General features: G+C 39.1%; 1 protein-coding gene across 1 annotated transcript in view; it reads right to left on the reverse strand.

Annotated features, from left to right (window-relative positions):
* The window catches only part of man1a1 (mannosidase, alpha, class 1A, member 1), an 85,007-nt gene extending 73,970 nt beyond the window's left edge, over positions 1-11,037 (reverse strand). The window contains exon 1 of the mRNA XM_057352878.1: positions 10,337-11,037. Within this exon, the coding sequence (XP_057208861.1) occupies positions 10,337-10,837 (501 nt within the window). The 5' untranslated portion in view covers positions 10,838-11,037. The remainder of the gene's footprint in view (positions 1-10,336) is intronic.
* Positions 11,038-20,606: the final 9,569 nt, after the last annotated feature.

Consider the following 20,606-nt stretch of genomic DNA (forward strand, 5'->3'; position numbering starts at 1 on the left):
CTGGCCCTCCCGGCTGAGCCTGGTTCTCCCAAGGTTTTTTTTTTTTCTCCATTTATTCATCATTGGAGTTTTGGTTCCTCGTCACAGCAGTGCAGTGTTGGCTTGCTCACCGGGAGACTGCATTTATTTATTTATTAGATATTATTTATTATAATGATCTTGCTTGGTCTATAAACACCATGCACTGTGCTGTGTTTTACCTTTCTGTGTTTTTCTTATTTGCTCCTGTAAAGCTGCTTTGGAACAATGCACATTGTGAAAAGCGCTATATAAATAAAATTGAATCAAATGAAAATTAGGTAAATGTTGACGAACTGTTCTGTAAACACATTGAAAGATGCAGGCACACATGCATGCCAGGACTCCAGACTGCAACTAAATGGTCGCATTTTGCGATAGTCAACTGCACGGGTCACCCGCGTCACTGATGTTTCACGCTGCCGCGGACGCGCACAATCTAGGACGTCATTGACAAGTTTACACACACACAACGTGAGCGCATTACTACGAGTCGCTGTTTGCTCAGCTGTGACTGATTTCTTGAGGCTGGATGACTGGAAATGACCTAAACATAATTTGGTAATACCTGTTCAACATAAAATATCAACGGAGATGAATTACGAATTACAACCTCAGGCAACGGTATGCTAATTCTGCGCTTTGGGTCTAATGCATAAACTAATGATTGACTTACACTGTGTCCACAAGAGTGACTGAAACTTTGTGTCTTTTTTTTTCAGCTGTAAAGTTGAAAGCTTACAAAGAGGCGCGATGCTGTAATTAGCCATTATGAAAGTGCCACGCCTGTAATTTCACTTCTCTATACAGCCCTGTAAATTATACTGGAAATAGTAGGTTGTTTGGAAATAGTAATGACACTTAAAAAGCATACCTTAAAGATATGAAAGCACAATTATGATAACATTGCGATCTACGCTGTGCCAGGGTGAAAACGGTGCATTCACAAAACGGCCGAACAAGTGTCATGTTGAGCTGATATGGGAAATGAAATGCGGTATCATATGACAGGCACAGAGGTTGAGCCAGTAATGAGCTTGATGTCATTCAGTCAACAGGGGTTGATGATGAGACTGAACTCCATCTAGATGTCTATAATACAGCAGAAAACGCACGTCATGAACAAGCAAAACATTGTAAATGTCTGTCATCACAAAGTCATATGGATCATATAAAACACAACTAACTAGAGTCAGGTGATAACTATAACCATAGATTATCCTTTGCCGGACATGATTCCACTTCTTGCTGCTCCACAGCATTACAGAGATGAAGAAAGAGCTTCAGGGAATTAAAGTTTATTTAAGAGACCCAAAAGAAGTCACGTTAGGAGTATTTACAACAGAACCTGCCCTTTATCTATAATTGACTGTCTGTGATCTGCAACTGAAAAGAAGTATAGATCATGTAACATCCAAAACACAGAAGTAAAAAACAGCAAACAAAAATTATTCTGAATTTTACAGCAACCAGTGTCAGCAAAGAGTGAAATTATTTGCTGTGATCAAAAGCGGTTGACATGCAAGACACGCTAAAGCCTGTTTCTGCACAAAACATCACTACAGACTTGAGGAGAGCAAATACAGGCATCATAAAATACGTTACCCGAGACTGGGGAGTAGGTGATAGGATCCTTCAGTGTGGTTACTGTATATTACAGCAGTGTGGATGTAAAGGGAGCCATGCGAGGATCTCCATGGGATTAATGAGCAGAAAGATAAGGGAGGAAGATGGATTTCTTTCAGATTGCAGCTTGTAAAGAGTCCAGGCTGGGTTTCTGAATGAGAATATGATTATTGCTTTCTCTTGTAAAAAGGCCTGTTGAAGATTGTGTCAGATCATATAGGGCAGCAGAACAGTATAGAAAAATTATTTGACTTAATTTCACCAAATCAAAACAGAAATTATATGGACAATATTGAACTTACAATGGAAGCAAAAGCACAAATAAAAATGCACATATTCACGTTTCAACGTTTCCAAATGTCGTGTCCATTTTAACTACTTTACTATACAAAGTTTGCTCGATTTTACAAACTAATGAAATTCTCTTTTTCAATCGACAGCATGCTGTAAATAGAGCTTATTGTGTATTGAACCTATGCAGAGGCCGTGAAAAGTATGAATTAGCATTCCACATGCTATGAAGATAAAGTATTTGCCCAGTGTGGGGTCCCCGTAAAGGTTTTTAAAGCAAATTTGAGATTTAGCCACACAACCACATTGCTGCCACACATTACCAACATACTGATGTTGACAGCAAATCACTGACTGCCAAAGGCAGCTCTGAAGGTTAATGACCCAGAACAAACTTTGCGTGTACATAAGCAAAGTCCCCTGAAGGAAGACACCGCACATTACAATAAAGAAAATGCTGTGGAAGAGTATCTCTGCCCTTCTTGGTCACATAAAAAGCACCTGCATACCGCATGCCAGAAAACAGGTGCTGCTCAAGTGGGCAGACATGTGCCTCTCTGGCACTGGAGCAATGGCCAGCCTGGCAGGACCCTCGCTCACGCTACCACACATGCTCCCTATCTCTCTGTCAGGCACACAGACACATTGATCTACTGCCAAAACCCACTCTCCGGAGACAACCCAGTCCCACAGCTGAAAACAGGGAGGCAGAGTTAAGTTACAGCCATTTGCCTGGCACTCTGAACAAGAGTGGAACCGTGATGGCTGGACAATGACGTGCCTCCAGTTTCATCCTTTATAAATCTGAATCTCATTTCTCAAATTGTTAGGTACAAAGACAAATTTATACCGGAACAAACTTATGCATCGCAAGACCATGTCCTGTTTAAACAGACCCAAATAACCATTTCAACAAGATGTAGCCACAGTATAAATAGGACATTTATTGTGCAGTGCAGTCAACTTTGCTGATGTATATCCCATGATTATGACACTGCCATGCACTTTGCTTTTTATCACGAACAAAATATGCTGGAAAGAAAAATATTCTTGTACTGCATACTGTATGACTGGGATCGTGCTGTCCTGCATTATTTATTACAAATTTATATAGCTTAAATAGAGCCTATTATGTTTCACAATTAAGCCAATTCTCACAATCATACATCTCTACGTGGGCAGTGAGGAGCTCTGTTATTATTCTCCTCAATGGTAGCAAATGAAATCAGATCAAATTTTTTTACTCTGACATTTATGGTCACTGATAAACCTGCTATGTTGTCATAAAAAGAAGGAAAAACTTTAACAGCCAGAGCTTTAGGAATCTCTGACTTTGACAACAAAAGAAAACCTTCTACTCACTGAAGGGGAAAAAATCTATATTTTTGCTTCATCCCTTTGGCTTCACAGATAAAAAAAGAGAGGCCGGTCTAAAAGTTTGATACAAGTCCTCAGACTTTCTGACAATAGTTTCAACCAGAATGAAACAAACTGGACAGCACAGTCCCTATACAGAAAAACGCATCACTGTCAACTGCCGCTGCTCATCTCTACTAGATACAAGACATTCGCCTTTGTATTCTCAACAGCACTTTGATGAGAGCAATTCAAAACCGCCACAACACGTAATGACATGACCTTTTTATTAGTGATGGAAAACAGAAGAACAAGATTTGACCCTCTCCAGCTGACATGTGGCAAACTAATGAAGACCTTGCGAAAATCTAATCGATTTCTTTCCTCCCTTCCAATAGAGAATAAGAGGCAGCGCCATTCATTATTTGTTTAACAGACTGAAGAAGTGCAGTAAAACAGACAAGGCCAAATATTTAAATGGGATTAATGACTTAGAACATTGTACTAAAATCAGAATTAACTTTGTGGTGTAGCTTTCTTAATATATCTGTGCTTTATTGTATCATTTGGTTTTTATTGTTATGTTTCAATGAAAGCGAATTGGTCAGCCATAAAACGTTTCAACTGTTCTTTAATGGAATTGGTATAAGAAGCAAAGACAGACACAATGGCATTGGTGGTGACATGCCTCATAGGCTATTTCAATTTTACATTAGAATATATAAATCATCAACGTTGTAGCTGTATGGCTGCATTTCATTTAATTTTCCAAAACTGATACCTAAGAGCTGGATCACTAATATTTAAATATTTTGCTCTAATATGTGTATAACCATGTTCGACTACGTCCTTCATTTCATTATAAAAGAAGGAAAAAATACATTAGATTACATTAAAAAATGTATGTATGTTTTTTTTTTACAAAATTTATATTCATCTGTGTGTATGACTATAACTAAAAGACAGTATCTGAATTTAGACTGTTTTGGTCACGCCTGACCGAAACCTAATGTGATTAAAAAGATCAGTTTGATGCCAACACCGTATTAGAATAGTGCATTTCTTATTACGTTCAGGAACACCTCATGCTGCCAACAATACTCTAGAGCTGAGCGGGGTGGGTCAGGGCGGGATGAAGATAATACAGATCCTTCTAACAGAGTCCCGTTCATGTAACAACAGAATGAGACAATGACAAGTCACTTTACACCTCAGCCGTTACCAGGCACAAAAAAACATGTGGCTCACACACGCCCGGAAACTTCTCTACGTCTCCTGATCAATGTATCTGTCAGGGCTGATGCTGATTGCTCATCTAATCAGCATTGGACTCTGCTTTGGAGTATTCAATTACTCCAAAACCGAGTATTCAATTACTTGAAAAGCAAGCAATCACAACTGCAGTACAAGAGTCTTAATTTTCCCCTGAAAGCGCAGTGATTGAACCTCCCTTGAGCTACTGTCGCGAGCCATTACAAATGCATTTTAATCTGCTAACTTTAATCTGTACTTTAGTGTGGGAAAAGACAGAAATGCAATTTGTATAACAAATGCAATACATCATGAATTCCAGCACAGGGTTTACGCTGTTCTTGTGTTAAATTTTGATTTCTTCCACATTTCTTCAAAGGTTCCCAAACTATTCATTGTCAAAAGCGCTTTAATATAATGGCCATCCAGCCTCGAACAGATCTCAAACAGGTAAGGCCACTGTAGAACGTATTCCAACAACCACAATAGCAGAAAGAAGAAAATACAAAGAAAAGGACGAGACAGGCTGGGGACTAACCATGCCTGCAGCAGCTGTGTTCTTGCTCGGGGGCATGCATTACATTTCTCAGTACCTCAGGTCAGTCAAGCTGCTTCTGGCTAAAGCGAGATTGACCTAAATAATCGGAGGGCGGGCTTCGGTCTACAGACGCCCACCGTGGATCACAGCTGGAGTTGTAAGGGTGAAGGTGGGTTTTGTGCGAGACGAAAGGTTGTATCAGGACCGAGCATTCTCGTCTCCATTAGATTTAACTACCATGCCTTATTTACAAGACGAAAAATAAAAGAAAGCACCCTGAATTATTCAGCATACCAGCACTTCAGCGTTCTTGAGAAAAGTCACTATGTGATAGATGGAAAACAAACCTGAAATAAGAACCACAACCAAAAGAAGAAATGTTAGATTCAAAAGCAACATGCTGCAAGTATAAGTATTTTCTTGGCACGAAGAAAAAGTGTTGACATGTTTAGATGCTTGCTCAGGGCACAAAAATGCTAGACTGTTTTACAGCCAAAGCCAACTGTTTTAGCAATTTCTACACTCACTATTAGGGATGTAACGATTCACCGTGAGCCGGTTGAAAATCGATTATAATGTGTGACGATTCAAATCGGTTGAAGTGTGAACTGAATCGCAATACATTTTTTGAACAGCAGGGGCCGCCATGTTCACTGCAAACCTAAACGTGGACATGCTGATATTTCTTAAATGCAAAAAAATCCAAAAAAAAAAGCACAGACAGTATTAGTTTATATTAAAGAGACTTTTTCTATTATTAGTTTGTTATAAAATTGCAGTTTAGTTTTGCTAATTGAAATAAAACAATTTTATTATACAAAGAAACGTGAAGCATTTAAGAAATAATGCAAGGGAAGTTGTTCATTTCTAATTTGTTTCAACTCATTTTGTAAAAATAAATCGTGAGTAAATTGTGAATAAATCGCATCGTGAGATCAGAATCGTGAATCGCAACGCATCGTGAGCTGAGTGAATCGTTACATCCCTACTCACTATGTTGAAAAATTGGAAGAATGCGTTTATGGTAAATTTAGTTAAACAAACCACATCTAAAAGCATAATCAAATTTGCAAAACAAACATGCAAGTAGGGCTGTCGCGATTATTAAATAATCGTCTCATCGCGATTGTTTGACCTCATCGCGATGGTTTCAGATCATCGCAATTATTGCACATCTCTATAGAAGACACTAGGGGGCGCTGTAGTGCATCTGCATATTGCATATTTTAGTGTATATATTGTTACTAAAGCATGGTAATACTTGTAAAATGTACCACCACAACACAATCACTTAAAAAAAACTAAAACATATACAAATTACCTGCAGTACAATTTAATATTATTTAAGCAAATCTCAGTGTGAAAACCAGTCTATCAAAATTTCATTAACACACAAGTAAACTTTTATTGTAGTCTTGCAAGTGAGATAAAAACAGACTAGAAGCTTTTCTATGACTGATAGTATTTTAATGGTGGCTTCAATTCACACCTGATCAATTTTCTTAATTTACAAGTATTTGGCGGTTGACAGGTAAAAGCCTAAACCTTAAATATATGATGACCCAATTTTTTCGGATGTATTTCCAAGAAAAAAACATAGTCTTGTATTCAGAACAATATGGTCGTTTCAATCGCTGAATCAAAAATGTATGAGAATTAAATGTCAAAGCTCAAAAACAGACAATTAATCGACATAATCATCAAAGCCCTAAAACAGACAATTAATCGGCATAATCGCAATGATTTATCAGACAATTAATCGTCAATCAAATTTCATAATCGTGACAGCCCTACATGCAAGGAACAAAATATTTTAGGGATAATATTCTTGCTTTGGCAGGAATATGGCTAAACGAAGGACCTTTCAAAACAACCACCAAGCTGAATCAATCATACTCCACACTTTGTTCCACCATATAGATTTTAAACTTTAATTTACATAATTGAATGTTTTACTACTTTGCCCTCCTCATTGATAACATGTAATCATCTTGATGAAAAGTAATTTTTCTTATTAGCCTGAATTGTGCATAATTAATAATAAGTGCAATCAGGTCTGAGCGAATGGAGAGCTCAGTCATCTATAATGAATGAGAGGAGCTCAGAGCCCAGGTAGGTGTGTGATGTGGCCTGCGAACATATCCTGCAGCTGCCACCTTGCAAACAGGTTCCACTCGACAAAACTACTTTTGCGAAGCCTAAACAGTTGAGGAGTGGATGTTAATGAGACATATACTGCCCAACCTCAGTTTCTATCTGTCTCTTACTAATGGCTAAAAGGAACAAAAAAAGGTGGAATTACAGTTTGAGGCACTTGAATCAAAACCATTTAATTACATCACCATGGCCTAGCTCTGATTATGCCTTACGTGTGGAAAAAACGAACTCAAAAGAGGCAAAAACAGCCTTTTAAATGTCAGCATGGCCTATCCATTGTAGGTGTTGACAACTATCGTCTATAAAAGCAAAAAAAAAGAATTCCACACAACCCTTTTTTACATCACAACCTTGAAATCAATTTTTTTTTTTTATTATAAAACAACTCTATAGTGCTCAAAGGTCAGATTTTCTGACAGGCTGAGGCAGAGTGCTCACTGCCATGTTTCACAAAAGAGACCGTACAATGTCCAGCTGTGACTGTTTATTTCCCTCATGCCAGCGGTCAATGGATGAAATCCTATTCAAGGGTGAATTATCACTGTTCTCATGCTGTGTTGTTGCATTAAGCAGAAGATATGAGGGGCTTGTCAGATCCACAGGCACACCTATGCTCTTACGAAGGAAACGTGGAGGCATCCGCATACACTAATGTTCTTAACTGTATATCAGAGATGAGAACTCACCCAATTCTAACAAACTACAACAAACTCAAAGAAGTCACAATAGTAACAGGTTTTCCAACAGGTTCCCATTGATTTAGTTGTGATACCCTTTCTCTCACACTCTTTAACTGACCAAAATGACAGCTGGCTGAATACATATTAGCAAAGTTACTTGCTCTGGGATTCGTGTTTTTTGCTCAGTCTGAAGGGCACTAAAGTAATGGGTTTCCCAATCTCTGGTGTTATGACCTCTGAACCCTTTGAGCTGAATCCAACTATTGATCTGCATCACAAAATGTGGAGGAAAAGCACCAGAAAACTTAACACATAAACTGACATAACTAAGAAAGGCAAAAAAGCACAATCTATGTAAATTTTAAGGACACCATATGGACATAGACACAATGTCTGTATGCAAATAAGTGAAATAACCATGGCTGCCAGCGTTGCAGAAAAAAGCACAAACAATGTTCAAAACCAACCATTTCCTCATACACAAAAAAACCAACAAGGTCAATTCAACTGAAAGAAAATGTTACGCCTTAAACTGAATGCCATGCTGTCAGTTTTCATCTACATCTTTACAACAGACAGCCCTGATTTAAATGAGCAAAACAGAGTTTCAATCAATAGCATAATTTACTTTAATCAAGTCAACACGAAGTCTAGATTTGATCATACTGACAAACTTTAAACCCAAGAAATGACAGAATTGCCTATGCTTCTTTATAAGGCAATGGGTAAAGTGAAAGTGACCTATTTGTCAGGTATGGTGACCCATACCCGAATTGTGACCCCTCTGCATTTAACCCATCCAGAGAGTAGTGAACACATGCACAGCAAGTCGTGAACACACGTACACCCGGAGCAGTGGGCAGCTATCACTGCAGCGCCCGGGGAGCAAGTAGGGGTAAGGTGCCTTGCTCAAGGGCACCTCAGTCGTTACCCGCCGGCCCCGAGAATCGAACTGGCAACCTCACAAGTCCGACTCTCTAACCATTAGACCACGACTGACCTTCCTAAAAAGTGTAAACAATGTGGCTGTTTGGTGCCTTTAGCACTTTGAACTAATGCTCTGTTTATATGAGCATGCTGACCCAACAGGTATCCCAACAGTGACCCAATCAAATTGTGTAAGTTTAGGGTGGGGCAACCTGTATGCAACTAAACCAGTCAAATCGGTTTAATAGAGCAGTATTAAAAGATCAAAATAGAAGTAACACAAGAACTGATTAAAAGAACAACACTGTATTCTGTAACACAAGAATGTGAATACAGTCTTCTTGGCCAGAGGGGATGCAGGCACACTGCTTTGCCCTTAAGCGGTAACTATATTCACAATATTGCACAGGTATCTTATAGCGCTAATGGGCCTTTGAGCTGGACCTATGTTGTTGATTTGTATCTTGTTAGAAACTTTGGGAAAACAGACTTTTGGGATGAAGAACGAGTTTAAAAACTGACAAATATAGGTTCAACATTATACAGAGCTGGACAGAAAAAAATAGCCTATGTGTAATGCATGTATACACCGGGAGGACGCTCTCATGTAAAAACCTACTGAACATCTTATGACTGAACAGACAAAATCACAGATAACAATTTAAGAAATACTGACAAAAAAATCACGGAATAGTGATCATAATATAGACATTACTGACTAAAGCAAAATGAATACTGACTGAACAAAACAGCACTGATTTAAATACATTTAACGTTAACTGAAATATTGGGTAAAAACAGAGTATACAGAGTAAAACAACAGGAATTCTGACTGAACAAGAGAGGTACTGAAATAATGAGTCAAAGGACACAACTATCCTACACACAACGATAAATGAAGCAGGAAATAATGACAATAGAAAAACAGGAAATAGGGACTGAAAATGCGGACAATGCTCAATTAAATACTAAAATGCAGTTTACTTGCAGATAATACAGAAATATTATCCGTCAGTTCTCAGCAACAATGCAAACCAGTGTGTGAAGAATGATGAATGGGCTCGCGCTCGCTTCTGAGTGACGGGAGCTACGTGTCAATCAACCGACCTGTGAGAACATACTGGTTTCACAACTGCTCGTCTATTAATCACTCGTATTAAAACACATTTGGTTTAACAAAAAGTCAAATGCCTTTTAAACTGACACTATCAACAGCCGAGTCATATTATTCAGACAGTAAATTAAAATATCAATGACAACATTACACTAATAATAATAACAACAACATTACCTTTATTACGCAACACAACCATGCTAATATTTTACACTTGAATATTATAAAAACCAAATAAATCCTGACTGACGTGACGTTAAACATTACGTTAAAAAGTTGTTTTCGCAATAATACGTAACAGACTTTTTACGTAAACGGAAACCTGTAAAAGAAATTGACACACTGTGAGAAAGCAATAATAAAGAGAAAGAAAAATACCTCTTTAATTTTGGCTCTCTTCTCTTTAATATCAGGATCTGACGGCTCGTGCCCTGTTGCACCGGGCGGCCGCACGTACTGAACGAGGGGCAAACTGTCAGCTTTTACGCCTTTCATCTGTCCAGCAACTTTCTCCTTCTCGCGCTTAATGTCTTGATTAATCTCTTCCGGTCGTTTCTGTAGGGTGTCCTTGGCTTCGAGCAGTGCCTTTTCGTGATCTTTTCTAATCTTGGCCAGTATCTTCTCATCCTTGCCCGTCCCGGGGTTTTGATCGCTGACCGTACCTGTGCGCGTCTCTGCCTCCACCGAGGACGAGCGGAAGAAAACTCCGCTGAGGAGCTTAGAAGAATCCGGCAAGAAGAAGATAGCTCCGAAACACAGAGTAATAAAGCCGCTAAAAACTAAAAGCAATATAAATTTCTCCGTAAGCCTGAAGGAGGTCGGGCTGGCAGACTTCCTATTCGGGGTAACCGTGAAAGGTAGAAGAGACGCTACAGGCATTTTCTCCAGCGTTTAAAAGCACCTCAATATATATTAAAATCTAAACGAAAGTGACTATCCGATACTCTGATCTATATTCCTTAAAATAAGGCTTACATTGAACTCGAGCTGTTTGAATAGGACGCTGTAGATCCCTTGAAAGAAGTTGATCCCAGTATGCGCACGATGTCCCGCCGCCTCAACTGAGCACGCCTGACGCCTCACACACATCTGTGTGAAGTCTCGCTGGTGGACGGATTATCGAGCGGAAGGGATGGCAGAGATGCGTGATTGACAGCGTGCCTTGGCCAATCGCTTTGTGCCCCCGTGCACAAGTTCGCTGTGGGCGTGTCTTCCGGACTTAAAGTGCAGACGCGTGATATCTTGTTCAAACTCAATCGGTTTATTTAGCGACGATTGTAACGACATACGAATCGTTATGGTGATGTAAAGGTGTAAATACTCTGCAAATACAAACATTTAATGCGATGTAAATGTAAAAACAATTAATATTTAACAATGCGACGTGGGCAGAGAAGAGGGAACACAGCACAATATACTATAGACTGTAGACTTGATAAACTGCATATAGCGCAAGACTGGTTTTTCTGGCCAAGGATTTCCTGGAACGTGATTGCAAAATAAACAAAACGCTGGTATAATTCAGCTTTGCCTTTTATTTTGAAAGCACACAGCATGTTCTTTAAGCATGCTGCCAACAAGATGAAGAGGAGACAGCTGCTTCATGCCTGATGATTTTAGGGTTCTGAGAGACTGATATGTCATTGCTTTGAAGGTTTCATTGTCTTAAGAGCAAGATGCTGCGCTCCTCACACCCAGAGAGCTGAGGCATTATTTGTTTTTTGATATTTTGATGATAAATGCCAAGATCAGTGTTTTAAGTCGTTCATTTCCTCTCCCAGTGAAATATCAACTTTAGCAGGGTGCATTGCTGTCAATACCCACAGTGATGAGGCACATTTAACATAAGTAACTCCAAAGCCTCTCTGCTCAGCCTGTTCCTGAGGTTAGGAGTTTCCAGTGGGGGGGATGTCTAAAGCGCAACACCTGCCGGCTGCGGCCCCACCTGCCGTGCACAGGGTTCCAAAATCTGCTTTAGTTGATTTACCGTTTTCAATGAAACTGTATCATTCACAGTTTGCGCATCATTTGCCACCAATTGCTGGAATGAAGCTTTATAAATGCGTGTGTTTTCTGAAACAGTATGAAAGAACCTTAATCATACAGCTTAAAAACATTTTCTTGATTTATAGTGTGCACAATAAGACAGGAAAATTCAAATTAGTCTATGTTTGTGCCGCCTTTGAGGAAATTTCTATGGAAGCCATATGGCATCTGCGCACCTGCTCAGAAACGCCAGGCATGCGAATGAAAAGAGCCCTCCAGCTTTTGAATAAGAAAATATACAGCAGAGCTCATCAGGTAGAGCTGTAAAATTCCTAACTGAAAAGGGAGCTGTGGGCAAGTAAGTAAAAATTAATGATGGAAATTCAGGGATAATAAAATAGTAAATTCAACTTATAGAGCCAAATGTGGAGATGCAAAACTATTGATAATTTAAATGCTGTAGCATTCATTTGGCTGAACAAATAGAGTTTTCGACTAAACAGTGAAACTATCAGTGTGCGTAAAAGATAAAAAGTAAAGTAAGCGTGAAAGAAATTGAATCAGAATGCACTGAGGCGAAAAATAAATTTCAAATTCTTATGAGACAGTATTTTGGCTTTTCATTTTCAATGTCACATGCTTCACTCAGCAATAGCCACTGGCCAAACAAAGAGAGACAAGTCTCTCTCTCTCTCTCTCTCTCTCTCTCTCTCTCTCTCTCTCTCTCTCTCNCTCTCTCTCTCTCTCTCTCTCTCTCTCTCTCTCTCTCTCTCTCTCTCTCTCTCTCTCTCTCTCTCTCTCTCTCTCTCTCTCTCTCTCTCTCTCTCTCTCTCTCTCTCTGGTCGTTAGAAATGAAGTGATAAAAAGTGAATGAAATATGAATATCCATTCATAATGTTAAAATCTTAAGAGTTTGGATATCAGCATGCCACATAAATATTTTAATGTGAGCAGACAACCTTGTTTCCATGAGTTTTATGATTTTCAAAATGATGAAGAACCAAAAAGCTGTAACCATGTTCTTTTGCATTATCAACCCCTACAGGTCTATGAAGGTACTCCAGTGAGTCTGGATACATTAATGACATTTCTGAATGAACATTGCCAATCATCTGTTCGGCATTATATACTGTAATGTGGTAATGTTAAAGGTGATGTGTGTACATGTTTTATTTATATTTCTCATATTCCAGTTATAAATAAGCCATAGTTCCCCTGAAATGTATGAAGCTGTGGGCCAGGGGGCTTCGTCTGTAGAGGTTGAATACCCCTGACACACATACATATAGAGCATTGAAAAAGGCTGACTAGCAGCCTTACTTAATAAACATTTACTAAGAAACCCTTCTGCAAGTCAGCTAAAAATTACACATACCCCCAGCAGCCCCCCTCTTGAAGGATATATTCAGATAGACTTCATTTCCGTTACGACAATTTGCATACGAAAACTCTTGTTTTCAAATCGACCTTTCTATCATATAATATGATTTTCTTTGACAGCATAACACGTTTGCGTTCCACGCCCTATAGTGTGTTTAGGGAAATTATTTCCCATTCAAACGAGATGATCCACAGAAACTAATTGTTTGATTCACAGACACATCCCCGAATAAGCATGACATCTTGGACATTCCTTAAAGGTCCAGTGTATAAGTTTTTGGAGGATCTATTGACAGAAATGCATACATAGCTGTCTTCAGATGTGTATAAAGACCTTACTGAATCGTGATGTTGTTTTTTACCTTAGAATGAATTATTTCTATCTACATACACCACGGGTCCAGATAAATGGAATTCGTCGTGTTGTTACAGTATCTCTAAACGGCAAACTGCTCTGCAGAGTGTGTTTCATAAATACGTTATCTCCTTCAGCAAAAAATATGAAAATGTGACGACATCTTTGTGCTGCGTCAGCCACCGTAGTGCTTCAAAAGGCAGGGGTGGAGTTAGCTGTTGGTTGCAATTCGCAACCTCACCACTAGATGCCGATAAATTTCATGCACTGGACTTTTAACAAAATAACGAATCATTTTGAAATGTTTTGACAATATAAGTTGAGGTACATGAAACACGATGTAAGCATACATTAATGTTAATCATTTATTTTTGCCTTTTCCACCCAAATAAGCAATAATACACTGAACTACAATACATCAGCATGTGCATGACTTTCCCCCTTGAGTGAGAAACAAACTCCTATTCTTAGTTCTATTCATGCCATATCAATTCATTCACAATGGTGCTAATGCCTGTACTGTTTGAAGTTAGTGTTGTGTAGCAACAGGTGAAACTCTTTGTTAGGCACGCATAAAATGGGCCGTTTTATGTTTAAAGGAGAAAACAATTAAGAGCAAATATTATATTCAAACACAAAGCAGGTATTATTTCCATGAATAACCCCAACATTGCCTGTATTCACCTGTAGAGAAATCACGACTGCATTCACATTACTCTTTACATTTACGTGAATGCGTTTCGCGGACACTTACTGTGTATCCAAAGTGACGTACAGGGCATGCAAAGTTCACTTTTATCTGTTTGTGTCTCAGTAGAATGTATGGAGTGGGACGTGTGTAAGTGTCAGACCTTTCTCCTGAGAAATAAATAACAAGATATGTTGTAGAACGTTGGAACCAAACAACATTGGACCCCATCGACTTACATTTTATGACTACAAAACCACTAAGACATTTCTCAAAATATCTTCTTTTGTGTTTCTCAGAAGAAAGGGTCATATACAGGTTTTAAATGATGTCATGAGGGTTAATAAATGACGACAGATTTGGTTATTTTTGGGTGAACTATCCCTTTGAGTAAAACTCAGAAGGCTACCAAACTATGAAAGAACAGTAACCAATGTCTGAGAAATAAAGTGTTCGGAGTGCATCTTACATCGCACAGCATGTCAAGAACGGAAAACCTTTAATGGAACATCTCAATTCCATTCAACTACACCATATGCATGACCGTCTTCAGAATTGTCCTTCTGATTTTGAAAATAGTCCAGGCACGAGGTTTGACAGACAGACGGCATAACAGTTGATAGCCTGACATGCTGTCGCTCTCTCCAGAGGCGGCGTGATGTGTTTACCTCTCTTATCAGGTATGTCTTTCCCCTATATGAACCTGTAGCCTGGCTTTATTTAAAGAGCTGCTCTTCTCTCTGTTGCCCATGGCTTGTGATTTTTCATTGTGATAGCACAAAATTAACTTCGGCATGATGAGTGGCACGGTGTAACGGTTTATTCAGAGGGAAAGGTGGACGTGTACGGCAATGAAAACAAACCTCGAAGGCTTGTGCTTGCTGGAAGTCTGAGCTGTGCTCAAATATGAATCGAGCAATTGAAGGAGTGCAGGTGCAAAACGATATGCCGAGCTTTGATACGGTACAAAATGATCAAAAGTTGCAATTCATTCGAGTTCATTTGCATTCCTTTGAATTCTGAGATGGCCTGTTGGTTTGTTAAGCAGTCTATTGAGGATCAGTACAGATATATTTCTGCTTTCTGTTCACACCAGCCCAATTGTAAAACCATAAATGGGGAATTCAAATGAGTTGAGTTTAATTATCGAGCTTGTGCATGCTGTACAATGACATATTAACATTACAGCAGTTGGACTATTACTGGGAAAAGTTAATGTATTGCATGCATTTGAGTAAATAATAAACGAATAACTAAAGCTGAATGACTTTTCTATTCTATTTTTTCTGTTTAAAAAACGATCAAAGAAATACTACAAACTCAGTAAATGATCACAATATTGAAATGTTCAGCCGTAGCAAGTCTGGAATCCCAAAGAGGAGATTTTATCCCGGGGACACAGCAGGGTCAAACTTGATCAAGATTCAAATTAAACATTTCATCTTATTTATCATCATGAATAAATATCCCAAGGTGAGTCTCCAAGGTGTACAGACCCGCATCTATTAAAAAAGTTTGGTAAATTGGTGTGAATAAGCCAAATACACATCTCAATGATGATTTATTCAAACAAGACACTCTCTGTTATGAATATGGACCCACTATGTTTCTTTATGATTGTATAAATAAAATACATCTATATTCAAAAACCTATTCAAGCATTAAAGTGATTAAATTAGACTAACGTGATTACAAAGCGAATCGTACCTCTAGGGTTTGAGCTTATATGTGCATTTTTCATAACAGATAGCCAAATGGCAAATCCTAACACACGTCCTCCTCATGCTTTCTGAAAGCATCACATGTCATGAGTCACAACCCGTCAGAATCTAACGCTGCATGCGGAGCGACAGCCATTTGTCAGGACATTTAATACCAGAACCAGACATGAAAACAGGCTGTTATTTTCATGTTGCTTTCTCCGGCTTTGCTAGATACCGTTTATTCTGACTATACTGTAACTGTGCTTGAGCTTTCCCATTTACAGATCTCAAAACAGTGTAAACGAAGATGCTACTAATGTGCTATTGTGATTTTTTAGGAGATGGTTGAAATGCAGCAGGTTCAGGTTGCGAATCAATGTTCTGGATAGATATTTTTATATAAAAAATGTTTATTGTATGTACAATTTAACTTAAAGAAACTAACCCCCTGAAGGTTAAGCTTCAACCCCGATACCCGTCAAACAAGTTTCACAGTTTTATGATGAGTGTGGATGTAAGCAAATCTATGGCTTGTAATTTTAGCTCTAAGCAAAGCACATGTAAGGTGTCCTTTAAGACCCTGTATGTGATCTTTCACACACTTTCATCTCGCCTTCCCGTCTGTGTGAACACTAGCAAAGACTAATCCTTTTCAGGCTAAGTCACATGACGATTATGATTTGCATTTGGCAAATGCTGCTTTTCAAAGCAACCTCCAGTGCATTCAGGCTGTACGTTTCTATATTAGTATGTGTGTTCACTGGGAATCAAACCCAGACTTGCACTGCTAACACAATGATCTATAACTGAGCTGCAGGCCGCACTCTTCCGATGCACATCTAGAAATTTATTTGGTTTTCAGCATTTGCATTGTGGTGTTTGGTCATATCACCAGTTGAAATATGACCAAATTAAGTACAGTATATACAGCCGTAGGAAAAAATAAGAGACCATTTTAAAATATTTTTTTACTATTTATTGGTATGTGTTTATTTCAAATTTGCATTTTTGTTTCATTCTGTGAACTGCTATTTCTACAAAATGTCAATAAATGTATTGTTTTTATTTGCATTTATTTTCAGAAAATGAAAACTAAGAGACAGGTCAAAATAACAGAAAAAATGCGCTTTTAATCAATAAAACAGTAATATTACATGTTTTTATTACATTATTTTGTTTATGTGATAACCTGGACTTTTATTTCAATTTTCATGTGTCTTGTCATGCTGTCGTCTTTCCCATTGCTGTTGGATTACTTTAAACAAAAATTTAGAACGATTTCTTAAATATAAATATATACAGTGCCCTACACTATTATTGGCACCCTTGGTAAATATGAGCAAAGAAGGCTATAAAATCAATCTGCATTGTTTCTCATTTTGATCTTTTATTAAAAAATCTACAAAATTCCAACATTTCATTGAAGGAAAACAATTTGAAGTAGGGGGAATATCACATTGTAAAATGTATTTTTTCTTCCATACATGTTGGCCACAATTATTGGCACCCTTGTATTTAATACACTCTGCAACCTCAAATTATTAGAAAAACAGCTCTAAGTGTTTTCTTTTCAGTCTGATGAGGTTTGAGAACACATTGAGAGTCATCCGAGTCCATTCCTCCATGAAGAATTTCTCCAGATCCTTCCAATGTTGGTCCTCCCTCTTCTTCAGTTCATCCCACTCATTTTCTATAGGGTTCGGGTCAGGGAACTGGGATGGCTATGGCAGGATCTTTATTTTGTGTTCAGTGACCCATTTTTTATTGATTTGGATGTTTGTTTTGAACCAATGTGCTGATGGACGATCTAACCACGACCCATTATAATATTTCTATAAGAGCAAGTCAGGTTTTGATTTTTATATCCGTTGGTATTTGATATAATACATGAAGCCATGTATCTGATCAAGATGTCCAGAACCTCTGGTATAAAAGTAGGTTCACAACAATGAAGATCTGGTGGTATATTTAACTGTGGACATGGACATGTAATTCTCCATCTGTGCTGTTTGAAAAGTCTTTGGCCACTCAAAATATTCTCTTTGCTGTGCATTAAAACAATGTAGACACACATTCTCTTTCAGGCAGATTTGCAACATCTCCAGTCCATTAAAACTTCTTAATTATTGCCCTGATGTTGGAAATTGGAATTTTTATTGTTCCAACCATTTCCTTTTAAATACACTAATTTGTGTAGCTCAACAATCTGTTGCTCCACGTCAGAACTATATTCTTTGGTTTTACCCATTGTGATGAATGATTAAGGGGGTTTGGGCTTTGTGTTACTTAATATTATTCTCATGTGAAACAAGAAGTCATGAATGGGCATCATGTTTCTAGTCACCTTGATGTGCTCAGAAAATTTTAATATTAATGGGAATATACTTGGGAGATATTTTTAGAATTTATAGGGATGCCAATAATTGTGGCCAGGGTGTATTAGAGAAAAACATTTTTTTCACAATGTGATTGTCACGGGAAGTAGCGTATTGAGGCGCACGACGGAGTACATTCCACAAGAAGTATTTAATGAATTCACAAAGTATACTAGAGAAAACACGGGAACACAACCACACGTAACACAAGTTAAACCGGACAATGAACACAGGCAAACACAGGGCTTAAATACAATGGAGAACATGATCAGGGAGAACAGAAACAGGTGTGGGGCAATTAAAGATCAGGGAAACTAATGAGGGAAAACAGGCAAAACAGGAACTGAAAATAAAACCAAACAAATAAAAAATGTGACAGTTCGCCCACTCCCGGAAGGTGCGTCCTAGCGCCATACAGGACCAACTGAGGATGGTGGGAGGGGCCAGGGGGGGCGTGCCCGGAGCAAGAGGAGTCTGATGAAGGTCCAGAGACCAGGCAGGGTGACGGACCACGGGGGTGTCGATGGAGGGAGGAGCCATGTTGGAGATTGGGATGGCAGGGGCGTCCTTCCCTCCGGCTCCACCTTCATCCTCGGTCGCTCTGGCTCCGCCGCGGTCTTCCGGGTCCCCACCTCTGCCTCGGTCACCTGAGCCGTCTGCTTCCCCTTGGCCCTCCAGACCCCGCGGTGTCACCCTGGATCTCTGTCTGCGAGGGTCCACCCTGGAATCCTCCCTCATCGGCTCAGTCTCCATCGCTCGTCCCCAGGGTGTCGTCCGTCAGGCTCCACCACGGCTCCTCCCGCCCTCGACACCGCCCTGGGGCCTCCTCCTGGCTGTTCTCTGGACCACCACCTGGCCCCTCCTGCTCTGGGCTTCTCCTTGGATTATCCCACTGTCCACCTCCTGAACCCCCACCCGCTCCCTCCTCCTCAGTTGGACCTTTACGGCGCGAGGATGCGCCTTCGGGGAGGGAGGGCGTACTGTCACAGTTTTAGTCTGTTTAGTTTGTTTGGTTTTGTCTTCTGTGTTCCACGCCTGTGTTCATGATTAGTTAATTAGTCCCTCACCTGATTCTGTTTTACCTGATTATGTTCCCCCTGTGTATTTAAGCCTGTCTGTTCCTTTAGTTCATTGTCGGTTATTGTTTTGGGTTCCTGTGTTCTCTCCTTCGGATTTACATTTGTGGATTATCATTAAATACCTTTGTGGAATATTTCTCATTGTCATGCGCTTTCTATATAGCCAGCATTACATGACAGTGACATTCCCCCCACTTCAAATTGTTTTACTTGAATGAAATGTTGGAATTTTGTAGATTTTTTAAATAAAAGATCAAAACCAGAAACATTTCAGATTTATTTTTACAGCTTTCTTTGCTCATATTTTCCAAGGGTGCCAATAATATTAGTGGAGGGCACTGTATATATATACAGCATATACGTACATTTTACCCACAATAATTTGGGTAAATGTGTGTTTTAATCCAGCATTTTATTTAAATGTGATATCTAAACATTTGCATAAAAATAAGTGGATGACGATTCGGTTTGTGACAGCTGAGGTGAGAAAACTGCTTTCACACGTCTGCTGGTGAGAGGAGGAGCTGTCTGCGCATGCGGTGGGAAAGATAACAAACGGTCTGCGCTTTCACCTCACATGAAGCTCAATCAGACACCGGAACCCAGCGCTGTCTGTCTCTCTGTCTGTCTGCTCACTAGCCCATGAGAAATAACAGTATGGAATTTGAACATCCCAAAGCAAGAAAAATTACATTTGCTTATGTAGCTTTTATTCGAAGCAATTTACAGTGCATTCAGAGGTGTATGTTATCAATATGTGCATTTATTGGGATTCAAACCCACGACCTGTATAAAATAAATATTTATGGTCGATAAATGTTAGCAATTAGACATATTGGCAGCAGAACGGTAACTTTGGGATTTGGTTATGGCAATGATTTCGGTAAGCCTGAATTGAATTCAGATAGATGACTAGCTCAGAGTAATATTGACTTTATTTGATTTGTTAAGAGAGAGTGAAGGAAAAGCCGTATGGGAATATTGTCAGTTTTGCTTTAAGCATATTAAGCGAATAAAAAACCCCACATAGATAAACACAACAGCTGTATAAAATAATGCATTGCAGGCTAGAAAGATGCCTT

This window comes from Triplophysa rosa, linkage group LG15, assembly GCF_024868665.1.
Source record: "Triplophysa rosa linkage group LG15, Trosa_1v2, whole genome shotgun sequence".
NCBI lineage: Eukaryota > Metazoa > Chordata > Actinopteri > Cypriniformes > Nemacheilidae > Triplophysa > Triplophysa rosa.